The sequence below is a fragment of the Merops nubicus genome, unplaced genomic scaffold (genome assembly GCF_000691845.1).
Source record: "Merops nubicus isolate BGI_N331 unplaced genomic scaffold, ASM69184v1 scaffold1600, whole genome shotgun sequence".
In the NCBI taxonomy this organism is placed as follows: Eukaryota; Metazoa; Chordata; class Aves; order Coraciiformes; family Meropidae; genus Merops; species Merops nubicus.
Window position 1 is genome coordinate 1 of NW_008584612.1, and position 17,032 is coordinate 17,032.

At 40.4% G+C, this 17,032-nt stretch overlaps 1 protein-coding gene across 1 annotated transcript; it reads left to right on the top strand.

The window, feature by feature from the left end:
* The first annotated feature begins 2,786 nt into the window (after positions 1-2,786).
* Positions 2,787-8,172, top strand: CIPC (CLOCK-interacting pacemaker). Its single transcript, XM_008944627.1, has 3 exons — positions 2,787-2,853; positions 3,714-3,883; positions 7,294-8,172. The coding sequence occupies exons 1-3, from the start codon at positions 2,787-2,789 to the stop codon at positions 8,170-8,172; spliced, it is 1,116 nt and encodes a 371-aa protein (XP_008942875.1).
* The last annotated feature ends 8,860 nt before the right edge of the window (positions 8,173-17,032 follow it).

Genomic DNA, 17,032 nt, shown 5'->3' on the forward strand with positions numbered 1-17,032 from the left:
CACGCGGGCCAGGCGTGTGGGCGAAGCGCCGGGAGGGCGGTCGTGTGGGGATAACTCGCCGCTGCGGCGGGAGGGAAGTGGGGCCTGGGGCACCGGGGGTGGCGCCTGGTGCTTCACCTGCTGGGCGGGGGTCCGGGGGGCGCCTCTGGCCCACGGGAGGGATCCCACGCCCCTGTCTTGAGAAGGTGGTGCTTCTGGCTAGTGTATTTTCCGGGGTGGTTTCGTTGTCGTTGCTACTGTTTTGGTTTGTTCCGTAAGGGAAGCGAGGAAGGTGTGTGCCAGCCCGCCCCAAAGCCTCCCTCGGTGGAAGGCTAGCAGACGGCATGTTCTTGTTTCTAGCCCAAATCCTGCTTCTAGTTCTGCTTTTTGTTTTCTTTTGAGATGAGCATAGATGCATTATCACTTTCTTAAAAAACACATTAGTTTTGGGAATTCCACGCAAGAAGCATAATTTGGGACTTAAACCTCATTTTGCATCCCAGGGGTAGCATCTAGGTTGCTCATATGTAGTTGCATTTGCTCCATACCTGTTAGCAGATCGGCAGGTGTGATGGGAAATGGAGAGTAAAAATGATGCAAATAGCTACTGAGGAAATCCTCTTCTGCTGACCATTATCCTGTCTTTCTTGTAGTCTTGTAGGCAGTCACCCTACCGTCTCAGCACTGTTGTCTGATGTGCAGAATTCGTTACTGGAGGTGTCTGTCAAGGCTCAAGATCTTGGAGCGGAATTCTAACAACCTGTTGTCAGGACCTTAAAAAGAAACTTGCCTTTTTGGGGTAGACTATTCCAGAATGTCTGCTGCAATGTCATTTGAAATACCTTGCACTGGATACTGCTGTTAATGGACTGCTGGCCTGACTACAATGCGCACTCCTGAGCTGCTGTATTTTTAATTTAAATATAGAGCTCTAACGCGAGAGACAACTTCAAAGGTTTGTTTTACAGGAAAATAATTTCTAGAAATAATATTAGACACCATTTCTGCACTTCATCCTGTTATTTTTCTGTAAGGGAGACTCTCAGCTACCTTTAAGAGAAGCAGAAAATTTGCTCTGTCTTACTAGAGGAGTGTGCCCACCCTCAGGAAGCAGCTGAAGGTTGTGACAAGTATGTAGTATGGGAGGCCATAATGTAACTATAATTTTTTCTGATTTTCATGGCTTTTGGTTTCAGCCTTCTAGTGTTCTCATTCTGTGTGTGGGAAGAAGAGGATGTTTGCAAGGCCGTGTCTCCCCTAGGAGTGCACTGCAGGTATAGTGTGTGTTGAGCTCCTAGCAGGATGGGGTTCTTCAGCCCCGGTGTGTTCTCCAGTCACTTACTTTACATTCATTTCTCCAATGATTTGCTTTACTCTTGAGAGCAAGGCAGACTGTATTAACATCACAGCTTTTGCACTTGTATGGGCTTCACCCACCACTGCTGACTTGTTTGGGGATTGAGTCCTTGGGATAGCAAAGCTTTGTAAGATAAATATGGCCTGAGTAACTTAAAAGTTGTTTATGAATAGCTTTTAGCTTTTTTTTTTTCCTGTGGAGAAACATTGTCTAATACCTTAGTTTTCTATCTACATTCCATTCTTTGAATAATTTGAGATATTTCTATTCAGAAAGTCTCCAGTTAGCTCACTGACAGTGTAAAAAGAGATCTGCAAGACTCCCACTTGACTTGGAGGGGCATTGATTTAATTACAGAGAACCATACACTTTTTATCTGTTGTTTTATCTTGGCTCCCCATGTTGCTGAACTTCATAGGATTGGCAGTTACACTTTTAGCAGATTAAGAAGTCGCATTCCTATTTCCCGGGTTGTATGTTTACAGTAAGGAATTATTTACCTTGTGTGACAGAATTTATAACAGAGTTAAAAATCACTTATGCATTGTGCTCTCCAGCTGAATCTAACATTTATTTTTCTCAGTAATTTTAAGTATTAAATGATTCTACTTCAGGTAATTCGGTAAGAATGGTTGTCCCATGCTCTGTACTGTAACTTGCTCAGCCACTGGAGAAAGGAGTTGAATGAGACGGGTGCATTCTGCCCCTTCAGCTGCATCCATGTCTGCAGCACTTCCAAAATACCTTTGATTCATTGATGGTGTTCGCAGCAGTAGTAAGAAATAAAGGATTTTTTTTAATGTAAAATATCTGTACTGTATTTCTACTTCAATTAAGGTGTTCCTTCCTAAGCTGTAGGGTTTTTGACATCTTTTAACAGGATTCAACAGGTATGCCTAGTATGATATTTGTCTTTTGTAGCTTGTGCAGGTAACTGAAAGTTTAAATCATGGAATCTTTCCTGACTTAAAAATTAGCCTAAGGTAGATGGAAAACTTTAGTCCAGAAGATTGTATGAAGTAACTTGTCAGTTGATGCAAAGAATTGTTGCCTGTCTTTTCTGCTCTGTAATGCATTATTAAACCTGTGGAGTTTAGAGAGTTTTGTAGAGGAAGAAACTGCGGGTTTCTTGGGAAGCCTTTGCTAGTCTAAATGTGCAATAAATATTGTAAACATGAAACTGGGAGTTTATTAGAATTCTACAGATGGCTTAAAAGATACAGCAAGCCTTTGATAACCAGATTTCTCTAAGTATAAACACGTCCCTCTTTCTTGTTTCATGCAAATAGAACTTCTTTTAGATTCAGAGAAAATCGCTTCTTGTTCTTAACTATTTTTGTAGTTCCTCAATGGAAAAGGTATTGAAAACTGCCTGTGGCACTATGGAAGCATGGAGACAAAGTCGTCAGCTGTTGAGACCCTCAAGGAACTGTTGGGCAAAGTAACAGAAATGAAGAGCTCGAACCATCACTTCAGCATGGCGGCCACTGAATCTGACAAGGACTCTGGATATTCAGGTTTAGAAAACCACTGCATTGCCTTTTTTTGGTGTTAAGTTATTCAGACTTTGCTTTTATTGGTGATGTTTGACAAACCTTATTCTAACCCCTTACAGTTTGTGCCTTATTACCTGGGAGGGCCCTTGTATGCAAGACAGGTTGCATCTGCAGTTATCTTACCATCAAATTTTTTCAGGGTGGAGCTTTACGTAGTAAAAAAGTTGAATTGCATGGGAATTCAAAATGTACCTGATAAAGGAATAAACGGAAGAATCTCAGACTTCAGAGTCTAGAGGTGGAGAAGGCAAAATTACTTTTTGTTCTTTGCAGTGATGAATGAACTGTTGGATTGTGCCATCTAATGTCACTTATGATTTGACCAGGTTGTCAGTAAAGCCTAATAAACCAGAGAGTAATTGTTATAAGATCAGTGAAATGTAGACACTGTGTGCCCTTTTAATACTCGACAAAACTGTGCAAAGTTGACCTTTAGAAAAAAAAGTGCTGTTGTGAGACTTACCTGCCTTATTTGATTTATAGATAGAAAATTTCAGGACACAAAATGCCTGCAGCACAGACTGTGGCTGTGGCAATGTAATAGCCAGTAGTTCTTTCCTGCACCAGGCTTTAGAGCAATCTTCAAGACAGCATGCCATCCTTTGGAGACTAAATAGAAAAGAACAAAAGGAAATAGTTTTTTCCTGGGAGACCTTGTCTGCGTGAGACAGCTGTCGCAGCAGGTCTAATTTTATTGGTATTCCAGAACTAAACTTTACTGTTCTTTGTGAGTTGGTTGAAAGGGAGCGGGAGAGTAGAATCGAGAGGAGGTGGGAGGCTGGCTGCGCGGGGAGCTAACAGCTGAATTGTGCCCCTGCCAGACGGGAGTTCCGAGTGCCCGAGCGCCATGGAGCAGACTGACTCGGAGGACGTGCTGAACGCCTTCTGTTGGAACGCGGAGGATGGGCCCTGGCAATGCCCAGTGACCACGAGCAGCTCCTTTCCTACGCTTTCTCCCATGGTTGTAATGAAAAATGTCTTAGTTAAGCAGGTAGGAAGGAAATAATATATTGAAAAATATTGCATGCTCTTATTTTTTTTCCCTTTAAAAATATTTTTATTTTCAAAAAGACTTTACAGTGTTGTTGCAGTCCAGAAAGTAATTGAGAACTTGAAAAGTTTTATTGTGACAGCCTGTTCTTTTGAGGGGCAGCTAGAATCGTTAAGATGGAAAAAAATGTGAAATGGAGAAGCTCTGCTACGTCTACTAAACTTTTGTCTCAGTTCTTAGTCCTAGTTCTCAGGTCCTAGAAGCTCTTTATTTGCAATGGGAAATGCTAATCCAGAATATTGTAATGAAAAAATTCAATCTGTATCTGAAGTTAGCTGTGATATTTTTGTTTAACAGTTGTTTTTGTTAATTGCATGTGATGGCTTACATTGCAACGATTACTTTTCCTGTGTATGCCCTCCAGTATTTTGTTAATGTGTTGTTCCTCTATCACATCTGTGAGACTCCTGACTTCTACATTGTAACAGAAGATAGGAGAGCTCCAGGCCTAAAGTACTGCCATATTGTTAGACCTCTTGCTCTGTACTCATTCACGTTTTCTGAGCACAGCAAAAGTTCTTCAGCATTTTTTTAAAGTATTTCTGATGATAGAGTGAGAAGGAGGGGGAAAAAGGGTATAGAACCTGTTTTTTTCTACTGAATCAGGTTTGACAACAAGCAGAACACATTAAATGCAAAGACTGTGTATCAATGCTAACACAGATAGGGGTTTCTGTTAGTATTTGGCAGACTATGCATTTATGGAGGAGATGGCTCTGATGTTTGAACACTGTGCTTTATCTTGACAAGGATCAATTTTATTTCATAGTCATATTCCTAGATATGTGGACAAAATACTATCTAAACAAATGCTGAAGTTTTCACACACTAGGGAGTGCTTTGCCAAAGGGTGATACCCTTTGGCCCAGAGCTCAAAAATTAAACGCTGATTGCTGTGGTAGTCTAATGTTGAACTCCAGGTTGTGCCGCAAACAGTTAAAGTAGGTAATATATGCATTTGGTTTTAAATGTAAAAATTTTTTAAAATACATATAAAAACACTGGTAGTGTAGTAAAAAAGTGAATTTGGGGTGGAAGAGTTGGATGTAGATAAAATTACTAGACTCAGTTCTCTTGAGAAGTGTCATAACGTCTGAGTCTTAGTTGTTTATGGTTAAAGACAAAAAGTTTGCATTGAAAAATGTTTACCACAAGAGCACGTCTGGGTCAGAATAATAACAAAGTGTCTTTCTGCCTCTTTCCACTATGCCTAGTTACCTCCCGTAGTCATGCTGGTCATCTTTTTACAATGATCTTTTCAACACAGCACTCATATGGACCTGCTGGACCTGGAAAAGGCAACAGCAGTATCCAGTTACTGCTGTTTGTTTCAGTTGGGATCATCCTTCTGTCTTAGAACTGCTGTGATCCTGCGCAGTGACAGTTACCTGCTGTCCCAGTTTCAGAGTGTGAACAGCTAACAATAAGGTTACTGGAAAGAAAAAAAATCAAGCAGGGATTAATTCTCTGAAACACAGTGCTACTTGTGGCAAGGTTTCTGTAGTCTTGTAGAAGTCCTTAGTAAGTATGAAGGCTTTTTGGACAAGTGACCCTTATACAATACAGGGTGTAAGCTTTCATTAAAAAAATACTCAAACCGAAACACAACACTTTGCAGAATTAGAAAAATAAATGTGTCTTTCTCTACTATAAATGAGATTTTGGATGGGAGAATAAAAGCAGAATGCAACACAAGTGGAAAGGAGAAGAAAGTCAGCAATGGAGATAAGAAAGAAACAAGGACAAGATAAAGTTACCACCGCTCTTTTGGCCTCAATATTTTTGGAGCTCTGCTGTCCTAAATACTGTACAATTGTGCAGTAAACAACAACTTCTGACCCCAGAACTTTGCTCCTTAAGGCTGCATTTTCTGTCCTCTGTGTGTATAGCCATGGTATTTATACTCTTCCTCCATTACCTCAATGACAGTGTCCGTTACTGGAGATTTAATATCTCTAGATACTTTCCTTTTGAATGTTTGTCCTTTCAACTGTGATAAGGTAGTAATATTTATTTTTTACAGGGAGTTGTTCTGTATCCCTATTCCCTAAGCATCCTGCTCACTGAACAAAAGAAATTCTGTGTCAGAGTGGATAATTAAATCTCATCTCCAAGTCTTGGTGTCCTAATCCATTGGAAATACTTGCTTTAGACAAGTTTGAGTTCTTTGCTGGGGAAATGGACTTAACAAAGCATGTTAGCATTTACCAGTTTAAATTTTATGAGACTCTGAGAAAGGAGGTGGATTTCAGATAACTCAGTGTAGTACCAAAGATAATAAAATGTATTTGCACCAGCTAAAACCTGTGCCTTCAGCAGGCTTGCCAGTAGCGTACCAAGTCATAAAGAACTGGAAAAGCAGCAGTGTATTATAGTAGTGTAATTGTAAAGGTGATGAAGGTGATGGCTTAAATACATTGAAGAAGCCAGAGCTTGCTTCAGAAAGAAGTAGTGTCTCTTACCAGACTATTTGATATGTTTGAAGAAAAGCAGGCATGCTTTTTGGCCTGGAGATCTCATGAAGATCCATAGTAGTGGCAATGTCTTGTAAAAATGGATGTATTCCCCTATATTGAAGAATATGTCTTGTGGGAAGGAGTAAAATCTTGGGCATTTTTCTTGAAATATAATTCTTTTAAGGTTTATTGATGCACAGTATTTCAGCAAAGGTATGGAGTTAGACTGCCGTGGGCTTACAACAGGCTTTTTTCCCTTGCATTGTTTGATATTCATGATGTGCCTTATTTTCTATTTAATGGCTTTAAATTTATTGAAACTGTGTATTGTACTTAAGATTGCAAGACTTGCTGAACAGCTGTCATCTATTTTAAACAACCATTTCAAAAGCTTGTTGTAATAGAATTGACAAGATTAGAGTTGCTGCCTTTCAACAAAGAGGGTGTCTAAATTGTTCCTAAAATGTCTGTGCAGTCTTTCTTTGACTCCTTTAAAATATTTCATAAGCACAGTGGTTATTTTTCAACTTTTCTGTACACTTGTTTGACCCTAAGTCTAGGTCAAACTTTTGCATGAGTGTTGTACAAATATAAGTGTGCACTGTAATCCACATTTTGGAAAGCATGTGTAAATTTATACTTAATTGTTTTCAAAAGAATCTGCTGTTCCCTAGTAAAAGGGTTATGGATTGCAGCTTTGATTCTAAAGCTGTGCTCTGTTGTCGGAGAAAGAGAAGTATGAGTTTCATGGAGAGCTGTTCATAGTGCATTAACTGGACAGTGAATATAAAATCCGGAGAAATGGCACAGTCCACCTGTTTCATTTAAGGTTTTGATCCTCTTCTACAACGGTGTTGTAAGACTTCTGTTTTTTCCCTCATTTTTGCTTCTCAGGGGAGTTCGTCACAGCTCCAATCTTGGACTGTGCAGCCGTCCTTTGAAGTGATTCCAGCTCAGCCACAGCTAGTGTTTCTTCGTCCATCAATCCCACCTCCCATTAACCCTCAACCTGTTGGAAAAAAGAGAAATGACTCCACTAATTACCTGCCCATCCTGAATTCTTATCCCAAAATAGCACCACAGCCCTGCAAAAGAGATCACTCCTTTGATCTAGAAGAACATCAGGAAACCAGTTGCCATAAACGACTCTGTACAGAGGCACCCAAGACGGAGAATTCTCCTGTATCAAGGAGCACAGGCTTGCCTACTAGTCCTTTTGCCCACCTACCAGTTAGCTTTAAGACCGCTCAGGATTCTAACCAGCAAAGTCCTTCAGCTCTGGTGACAAGTGGAAAACTGTCAGCTCTTCCTGGTTCTCATCGTGTTTCCAGTGACACTCAGAAAGTGCCGAGCGTGACTCCCGCTTTGCCTTTTGGAGCTCTGCAGGCAACAAAGTGCAGCCCTCAGGAGAGCGAGCGTGCAGCACAGGCTGCGCTGCAGTCTGCAGTGTGGAGCCCCCCGCTGATACCAGAAGAGATCTGTGCGACCCCTGAGCTGCTCGTGCAGCAGCAAAGCAAGTGCAGACGCTTCCAGAATACGCTCGTCGTGCTGCGTAGGTCGGGGCTGCTGGAGATCACTTTAAAAACTAAGGAGCTCATTCATCAGAACCAGGTGACTCAGGCTGAGCTGGACAGGCTGAAGCACCAAACACAGCTTTTCATAGAGGCAATAAAAAACAACGCTCCACAGTCATGGGCAGAGCTAGAGGCGTCTCTAACAGGATCTGATAAAGCTGATAGCAACCTTGAAGATCCCACTTTTCCCAACATGTAGTAAACAGGTACATGGCTGTTGATCAAGATATTTCTGTGCCTCCTATTTCCTGTCTCAAGCTTTTACTTGAGCATTTTGAGTCCAAGACTTGCAAAGTGGCATGCTGTTAACGATTTGTGGGACTGGAATGGCATGGTGGGGTCTTGACAGAATAGGTCCTCACTGCTTCAGTGTGACCTGGAACTCCATGGTGACTCTTGTGTACTTCCTTGGACTCGAGAAGCTTGGAAGTGCTCTGCTGGCACACTCCCATTCCTGCAGTGGAAAGACAGTCATTTGCAGTATTCTGCAAGCAAGCATCTTCCTGTTCCATCATCAGATAGTCGGTTCTGAGGATGGAACAGCAGAAGAGGCCTCAGCATTGAGCCATTGTCAGTTGCAAGTAGATGAAGGGAGCTGATGTGATGAGAGGAAAGAACCTCGGTGAAGTGGTATCTTTGGTAGGCTGTGGGTGTCCTTCCTAGCTGAGAGTCTTGCTTAGGGGTTTTAACTCATTGGAATTAGCAGAGATCTGCTTGTGCCAAAGCAGCGTTCTGCAGTCATGGCAGGCTTTGGTCAAAGCAGTGAGTGTCTTGGGACCCAAGTGAAATGACGTGTTTTGATGTGTATAATTCTGATCTTTGATCTGTACAGTTGAGTGAGTGAAAATCACAAGGCTTGCACTGGAAGTGTTGGTTTCAAAGCTGTATTTATTAATGGCTAAAATGTGTACAAAGCAAGTGGGTTTGGATTTTCTTGGTAGCTGAAATATTAAACATCTTAATTAAAAACTGTACTGACTTTTTTAAGAACAATACAACGAAGATACTAATTCAACAGGATTGATTTGGCAAGACTAATTGTGTATTATTTGATATGTGTGGTTTACAAGCCTAAACTCCTCTTTTCTTTGAAATCAGGTATAAAAAAAAAAAAAGAGAGAGAGGTGAAAGGAAAAAGAGCATCATAGGCTGTGGTGAAACAAGTCCTGCTCTCATACTCCTGACCTTTCTTTTTGATTTAATCAGATAACTGTACCTGGAGAAGGCAACGGAGGTGAGGGAAGAGAAGGGGGAGGGAAAAGAGAGAAAGAGAGATATCAGCTTGGATAATCTCCCTAAACATTTTATCTACCTGACTTTGAACTTCAAAACAAAACAAAAGCAGAAAAAAAAAAACCCAACCACCAAAATGTTTTTGCTTCACATAAATTTGTATCATTAGTAGCCTGGTTGCCTTGAATTATAGCTAACACCAGTGTGTGCATAAGAATTTAGGCCTTACTGGTAGATAAGCAGAGTAGTCATGTTACAAAAGCTGTTCCACAGGTATTTTTTTCTTTTTCAGTTTATCAAGACACATAACGATGTCACTCTCTCCAATTTGAAGACTTTTTTTCAGAGGCAGTCTGTGTAGAGAACTGAGAATGGCTCTGTCTAAGAATGTTAAGGAATCTGGATTGTTTATGGTATGGTCCTTTCTGCATGGTGACTTTTAAAAAAATTGTGCAGTCTTGGTGATGGGTATTTTGATGTTTTGATCACTTCTATCATCTGTTTGAGATTCTTAAAAATACACCTTGGGAGTAGAGTGGGTGTCTTGCTAATTTGTGACTAGACCTTTTCATTTTCTGATGCCGTTGGGAATCAATATGGTAGAAGACTGTAGGGAGTGATTTTGTAGTCTTCCTCAAAGATGTGCATTAGTGAAATTATGAGGGGCTTCTTTCTTGTAAGAGTTTCCCGCTTTTTACACTGTTGAGAAGAAATTAAGTACGTCCTTCACAAAGAAGAGAAATGTGAGTTGTGTTTGTACTAGCCGTAGGCCTAGAGAGAAGTGTTGTGGCAGGACCTGGTGGAACTCTAGCAGACAAGTAACCATGCCTTTCATGGTATCCTGTCCACTGGGTGAAGACTAATGCAGTATGTGGGTATTGATTAAAAGAAAAATGTTCATAGACTGTGTTCTATCGTGTGTTTTTTAAAATATACCTGCTACAATTGTGCCTACTAGGGTGTCTCAACTTACAGCACAGCAATATTGAAACTCAGCCAGCAAACCCAGGAGAGGGGAAGGCAGCGTTCTGCAGTGCAGTGGTGTAGGACACGCCTGGACTGGCTCCTTTGGAATGGGCTGCAGTAGCTGCACCAAATGACATGCAGCAGGATAGACATGATGGCACTTTAGGCCATTTGTGAAAGAATCCCAAAAGATGGTTGTGTTTCTTCTGAGCTTCTTACAGGAAGGAGAAGAGGCAGTTCCATTGATCAGGTGTCTGTAGTAGGCCTACAGGTGAGGTGCAAGGAAATGCATGGGATGTCTTTCCTATTTTTCCTAAAATACTTATTCTGCTCATCCAATACAGAGGAGAATTTGAAGTTCAGAATACATATATTTTTAGGAAGTGATTGTCCTAGAAAACAAGAAGATGGAAAGGAAGGCAGAAAAAAAGTACTACACTAGCTGTTTGAGACCAGAAAAAGTGCATTTATTTGGCAACCTCTTCTCTGTCCTGTTTCCAATGCTCTAATAGAGTGAAAGGAAGGAAACACTAGCCTTGTAATACCCTCTGGCATAGGGAGACTCTAGCTGGTAGAAATCTCTCATAGTCCACACAGTACCACATGGCTTTTTCTTTTTTCCCCCTAACAGCACTGGGGGTGGGCTAAAGTGGGTGTGCTAATAGCTGATGGGTCTTTCAGCTGGTGTAATTTGTATAACTATATATTCAGTAAATCTGTGAATAAAGTCCAGCAGCTGGTTAGAAATCTCCTACTGGGCATCAGTCCAGACTTCAGTAGTATTTGCTGAAGCAGAAAAATCCACTGTGGAACTATTAGATGTAAATCTTGGCCCCCTTAGGAACCGTATCACTAGATAACTGCAAATCTTGACGCAACATATATAAAAAAAAAAGGACGTTGAAGTCTCCTAGTGATAGGCATGTCATCAAGTACCATTCTGTTCAGTTTCTCTTCGCTACCTTTATTCCTGGAAGCCCTGATAAACCTTCAAACAATAAGGGCTTTCCTTTCTTGGCTGCAATTTAATAAAATAGCTTAGTTTGGAACTGTGTTGAGAAAATGAGTTGACTATATCAGACCAGCCTTTCTGATTGGAAGCCTGTAAGCAATGAACTTACAGATTTATTTATTTTTTTCTTTACCTTTGAAGCAGCAAGAGTTTGTATTAACAAGTTAGCTGAAAACAGCTGTCCCAGTCTAAAAAGTGAGGCAGGTGGCCTGCTGGGGCTCTAGTTGTTGCTGACAACTAGCAGACAGAGTAGCTTGATGGGTCAGACAGACTGACGTTTTTCTATTAAGTTTTAATAAATGTTGGTACTTTTGATTACTTTTACTATGTATTTTTGAAATTCTACTGCTGTAGTTGGAATGTAAACATTTTCTGTACTTTAAAAGTGCGTTGCCAGCTCTGAATACAGTAGCTTAAGAACTGTTACAGAACATGACCTTTTTGCTAAAATTTTACAGAAGCAGACTGTGAAATACGAATGAAATAAAGTATATACTTGAAACATTTGTGGGTTATTTTAATGCTGTTAAGCTGCAAAGTCCTTGGTACCTAAAGATGCTTTACGTAAAGCTCCACAACACCATGTTACCCATGTGGGAAACTGCAGATCCCAAAGTGATACTATGATATATCTCTCTGAAGAGAGTCATGTGAGCTATAACAGTATATGAATTAATGGATCTGTGAGAGGAGCGTGAGTAAAAGTGAGCTGCATAGAACACTAAAAATATATTGTCATGGGTGACCATTGCCACAGATCTGTCATGAACAACCTGGAAAGATTTTTCCATCTCTGAACTGTTGTTATCTCTGTGGTGACTGCACATTGTGCTCACCGTCTGTGCAGGGTGAACTCCTACACTGCTTCTTAATCCTGTCAGCTGGCTAGGTTGGAGTTCTAAATTGTGAAGTAAGGATCTTGGCTACTGAAAGAATTACTTGAGTGAAAAAATTTATTCTCTTTCTTGAAGAACATTCTTCTACTCAATCTGTATACCAGCTTTTCACTAAAACACATTTTTCAATATGTGGCCATCTTTATATGGTCTTTTCTTTATTCAGACTCTTACAGTGAGAACTAGACAGGCATGCCCAAAATGTCCTGCAGCCTTGTGGCATGAGACCTTCTCCTAAGGTATGAGATTCTGGCTTAAGTTCTTACTTGGCACCAGACAAGGCAATAATTTGGATCTCATTACTTTACATCCAAAAAGGAGTGCCATCAATTGAAGTAACTTTATTCCCTGAGACTGGAAACTCAGTGTTGGCAAACTTTGTGTTCTTAAAAGATACAGGTACAATTCAAGCAGGAAATTCTCAGGTCTCTGTATCTCTTCTGGCTAGCTTTTTCTTTACATGGTAAAGTCTTTCTGCAGGATTTCAGGCCTGTTCACCTTTATTTCACTGAGGCTCAGATGGTGAATTGCATATTTTTTGTGCACTGAATCTGTCTTCTTTCTTCTTTCTCATGACACACAAACAGTCTGAAAGGAGCATACTCCCCAAAGGCTTGGGCTGAGGAATCTTCTGGTGTGCAGAATTTGTGGCATCCACTAGGTTGAACATAGCATGCTGTTACTCCTTTCATTCTTCTAATTCCTGGGGCAGGAAAGCGAGGTCGCTACCTACACAGTTTTACACTCGTGCTGTGTCTAGGTGATGCTTCCTTCCAGGCCACTGTGTAATGCAGCCATACAGCCCCAACTGTATTGCATATTCCAGAGCATCCAATAGGCATAAGACTCTTCTTCCCTTCTGAAATCTGTACCTCCTTTGAAGTATGTCCATGAGACAAACTAAACTGTTCCAGTGTTGCCTGGTTCAGAAGGCAGAAGCAAAAGCCATGTGTTTGGTCTGCTCTCTTGTAGAGCAGTTTCCAAGACTTCCTCACGTTCTTGTTTGAATTAAAGCATGTTTTTAGAGAAAGCATCCTGCATTGATTTGAAAGCTCCTAGTGGCAAAGAATCCTCCCAAATTGTTCAAAATGTAATTACTTACTAGTAAAAATGTGCCTCTTTTATTGAGCCTGAATTTGTTGTCTTTCACTATCCAGCTGTCAGATCTTTTGGCTTTTGTCTGCTAAACAGAAGCATATACTGTGATGTTGCTGTTTTCACTGTAGGCATTCACAAATGGAATAAGTCATTCAGATTTCTTTTTGAAGTAACTGCTTAAACTCTCAAATATTTTGAATCTTTTATTCATCTGTGGCACCCTTCCTTGGTTCCTATAAAACTATTTTAATGCATTTTTAATTGGAACACTAACATTAATAGCAAAACAGGATGGCAAAAAGAGTTGTAAGGTATCAACCCTCCTTACTGCTACTCTGCCTTATTTTTATAGCAGCTTTGGCATCAGATTGGAAGTCTAAATCATCCTTGGACCTGTTGCTTCTGTGGCTGGTGAACCCCTGTCCTTTAAGTATGTTTCCACACTCCTTTGAATGTGGTTTGCAGCTAGAAAGCAAAACCGTTTTTAAAAAGTGAAAAATCATATTCATTAGTTACCTCTGCTTCTCTCCCTCAACACTTTTCACCTTTAGATTTTATTAAAAATAATATTAAATAATGTTACAGTCAAGAACCAACTCCATACTATTTTCAAAATAGAAGTAGAAGATAGTGTTTCATAGATCTCTTTATACAATTCAGAAACTATAGTTGTAATGCATTTCACACCATCTGGTTAATTTTTGTATAGTTCTGGCTTCAGTCTCTGTCATGTGACACACTGTTAAATGCCCATCAGAAGTATAAATCTTATCAGTTTTGGCTTTGCCCTCAACGAGGACGTTCATTCTAATTCATCAAAATAAACAACCAGTTTTATATGACCAGCTCTATTTCTTATAAGTTTTGTTAATTTCAATTATTTCTGTTTGCTGTGTCCTTGATTAATCAAAAATTATGGGTTATTCTGTTTTCTCTCTCAGTTGTCTAGCCTGTGTTCATCCAGACCAGTCTACCTACCCACTGAAAAGCTAATGCTGTATTAGTTCTTGCCTCCCCCAATCCTGTGAAACCTTTCCTAGTGGTCTGAAATTCACTGAAATAGTGTTGATGTTCCAGAAAGCTTCTTGGTTAGCATCTGTTAAGTTTTCAATCACAATCTATTGAGACTTGCTGACTTCAACTTATTTAATAACTGTTGTTTAAAATGTACTGAATTAACTTTTTGAAATGGAAATCAAGCTGCTGTCAGGAGAGGAATACATCTAGCTTTTTTCTAATTGCTCAACAGAATTTTTTGTGAAATACTTTTGCCATTCTGCACTGCAGCAATATAATTTCCATCCTGAAATGGAGTGCTGCCAGCATAAAGATTTATTCTGCATCTTGTACTTTTTAAGAAATGGAGGAAGTGGAGTTCCCAGGGTGAAAAGGGGAGTTTCATCAACTTCTTCATTGTTTTCTTCTTGTTCTTATTGAGATTAAATTAATTGATTTAGTTTAATGGAACTGAAACCTCTCTCACCAGGCCCACTTAGGCAATCTTACCTTTTTTCCATAGCGGTAGTAAAGGGTTTTTTTAGGCCACGTACATGTACCAGGACTAAGAAATCAAATAAGAGACAGAAAACCAATCCTTATTGTGTTTTAATAGGTAGGACTGCTTGAAAAATTTATGTGTTTTCAGTGGAAGACTCCTTGTTGTTATTGGAAATGAAAATGTATTTTGGCTGGAAGCTTAGTGTTTTGCAGCATTAGTCATACCATTCACTTTCAGTGAATCTCAAGCACTGTGGAAATAGTCTGGACTGTGGGGGTGGTGGAGGATGTTATTTCCCTTTACACTCATCCCCTTCTCCTGCATTGTCTTGGTTTGCCTGTACAGGAAACAGGACCCCAACTTTGATGAGTGGTTCCATCACCTCATGCTGAAGAGAAAGCAACCTACACAGACACCCAAAACTGCTCAACTATCTGTGATGGAGGAGACTAATAGTGAGCTCCTGAGTGAGTGAGGCTGTAACAGCATCTCCTGAGAAAACTGCTAGCTCAGTCAGTACAAATATCATTGTGCCATCATATCCCTGAAAAATCTAATTAGAAAAAATATTAAGGAATTTGGTACAAAACATCCCTGTGCCGGATAGCCCTGGTTCTACATTTGCCAGAATCAGAGTTCAATGCAGTGGCTATTTTGTGAGATTATCAGTGTTTGGTGTTGAAAGTGTGAAATAAGAGTTGATAGTGGGAAAGCTGTTTTACTCAGAATGAGTGTTAACAAAGCCTTTTATTTGTATTCTTGCTAAGTATTTTCTCCCATGCAAATGATAATGCTATACAACATGTCCAAATGTGCTTACAAGTCAGAACAGGATAGCCTTCATCAAAGTAAAATTGCCTCTCGCTGTTCAACATCCCATTGCTGACCATGCTAGCAGCATGTTTACGTGATAATGCTTTCTGAGAAAACTCTGGAAGTGGGTAGCTGACGTCAATGGTGTGAGAAACAGCCAGAAAGAATTCCAGAACATTTGTTTCCACACTAGTTGTGCAAGGAAGGCAAGTCTGGGCTTGAAGATAATCATCTGAATATTGAAAAGCTTCCAGATGTATAACGGGAGCTGCAGCCAGCCCGAACTAGAACAGAGCAGAATGGTGAACTGGAACAGAACAGAATGGTGAACTGCACTGAGGGTCTATTGCTCCAGTGCTTGTGACCTGCAGTGGCAGCAGAGAGAGGTGATGCCATTCAGGGTGACATGTTCATGCACAGATACACCAATGGCCCTGACTAGTTTCAAAATCAAGCCGGGCAGTGTGGACGTGCACCTCACGGCCAAAGCCAAAGGGTCTATTTCTTTGAAAGGCTGGGACACAAAGGTAAAACTTGCCTGCACATTACAGTTGTTACCCTGTTCATTTTTTCCACAGCCAAACTTAGAACAGTCATTTTAGGGAAAGCAGAATGATCCTGGAGGCAGCAAGGTTCTGGGAAGCATTATTGCAGTTCCTAAGGCTTGGTGTTTTTTTAAGTTCTGCTGCTTCTCCAGAATCTAAAACCAGCCTGAGATACCACGGCCATCTGATGTGAAAGAACCCAAGTTATTTTATCAGTGAGCTTAGTTGGATGTTGAAAGCAGATGAATGGCAATAAAGAAAAACCCTGGATTCCCTGACATTATAACATGTTTATATCCTTAGGTGAACACCTTAGGAGTACCTGCATGCTTGCTTCATCTCACTCTTCTGGCAGTGGGTTCAGTAACAACCAAGTGCTCAGTAGCCCTGCAATAGATTCACTGTTGCCTTTTAAAAAATAATGGCAATAATAGTAGGAGTCCACAGCCTGCATCTCACATTAGTATGGCAAAAGGAGGAAAACACTCCATTGTTTTCCACAGCTTAGCTTAACTTCGGGCATACTTTTGTAATTTCCTTATCACACCGTGTTCTGATGCAAGATTAGTCCTTAGCACATAATTTTTCAGTAAATGGGCTGCTGCATCCATTTTGGATCCCTTCAAAATATAAATGTGACTAAAAATAAGTTTCTCTTTGCCTGAGATTGTTTCTGTTTGGGATGAGAACAAATACAGCTGCACCCAATGATTCTTGAACTCCTCATATATTTGCCCGGCACCCAGGCTTCGGGTCAGAACTGCTGTAACCTGAGCACACATAACAGCATGAAACTGATACTGGCAATTCTGTTCACACTTGATGTCCAACAAGTGTCATTAGCTCTGGCATGTCTAACACGCTTTTGGATTTTTTCCCTTTTTTGAAATTTGCCTTGGTCTTTTTCTCACTAACTCAGAAAGACCTTGATGTAGATGTGATATTTGTGATGTGTAATATCAGCTCTCTGTCTTGTTTTAGTGATTGCTGGTGATGTG

Excerpts from the sequence above, each read along its gene's own strand:
- CIPC (XM_008944627.1), top strand. The coding sequence starts at position 2,787 with ATGAAGAGCTCGAACCATCACTTCAGCATGGCGGCCACTGAATCTGAC. Across the intron at positions 2,854-3,713 it reads CAAGGACTCTGGATATTCAG|ACGGGAGTTCCGAGTGCCCG; the intron begins GTTTAGAAAACC and ends TGCCCCTGCCAG. Across the intron at positions 3,884-7,293 it reads AAAATGTCTTAGTTAAGCAG|GGGAGTTCGTCACAGCTCCA; the intron begins GTAGGAAGGAAA and ends TTTGCTTCTCAG.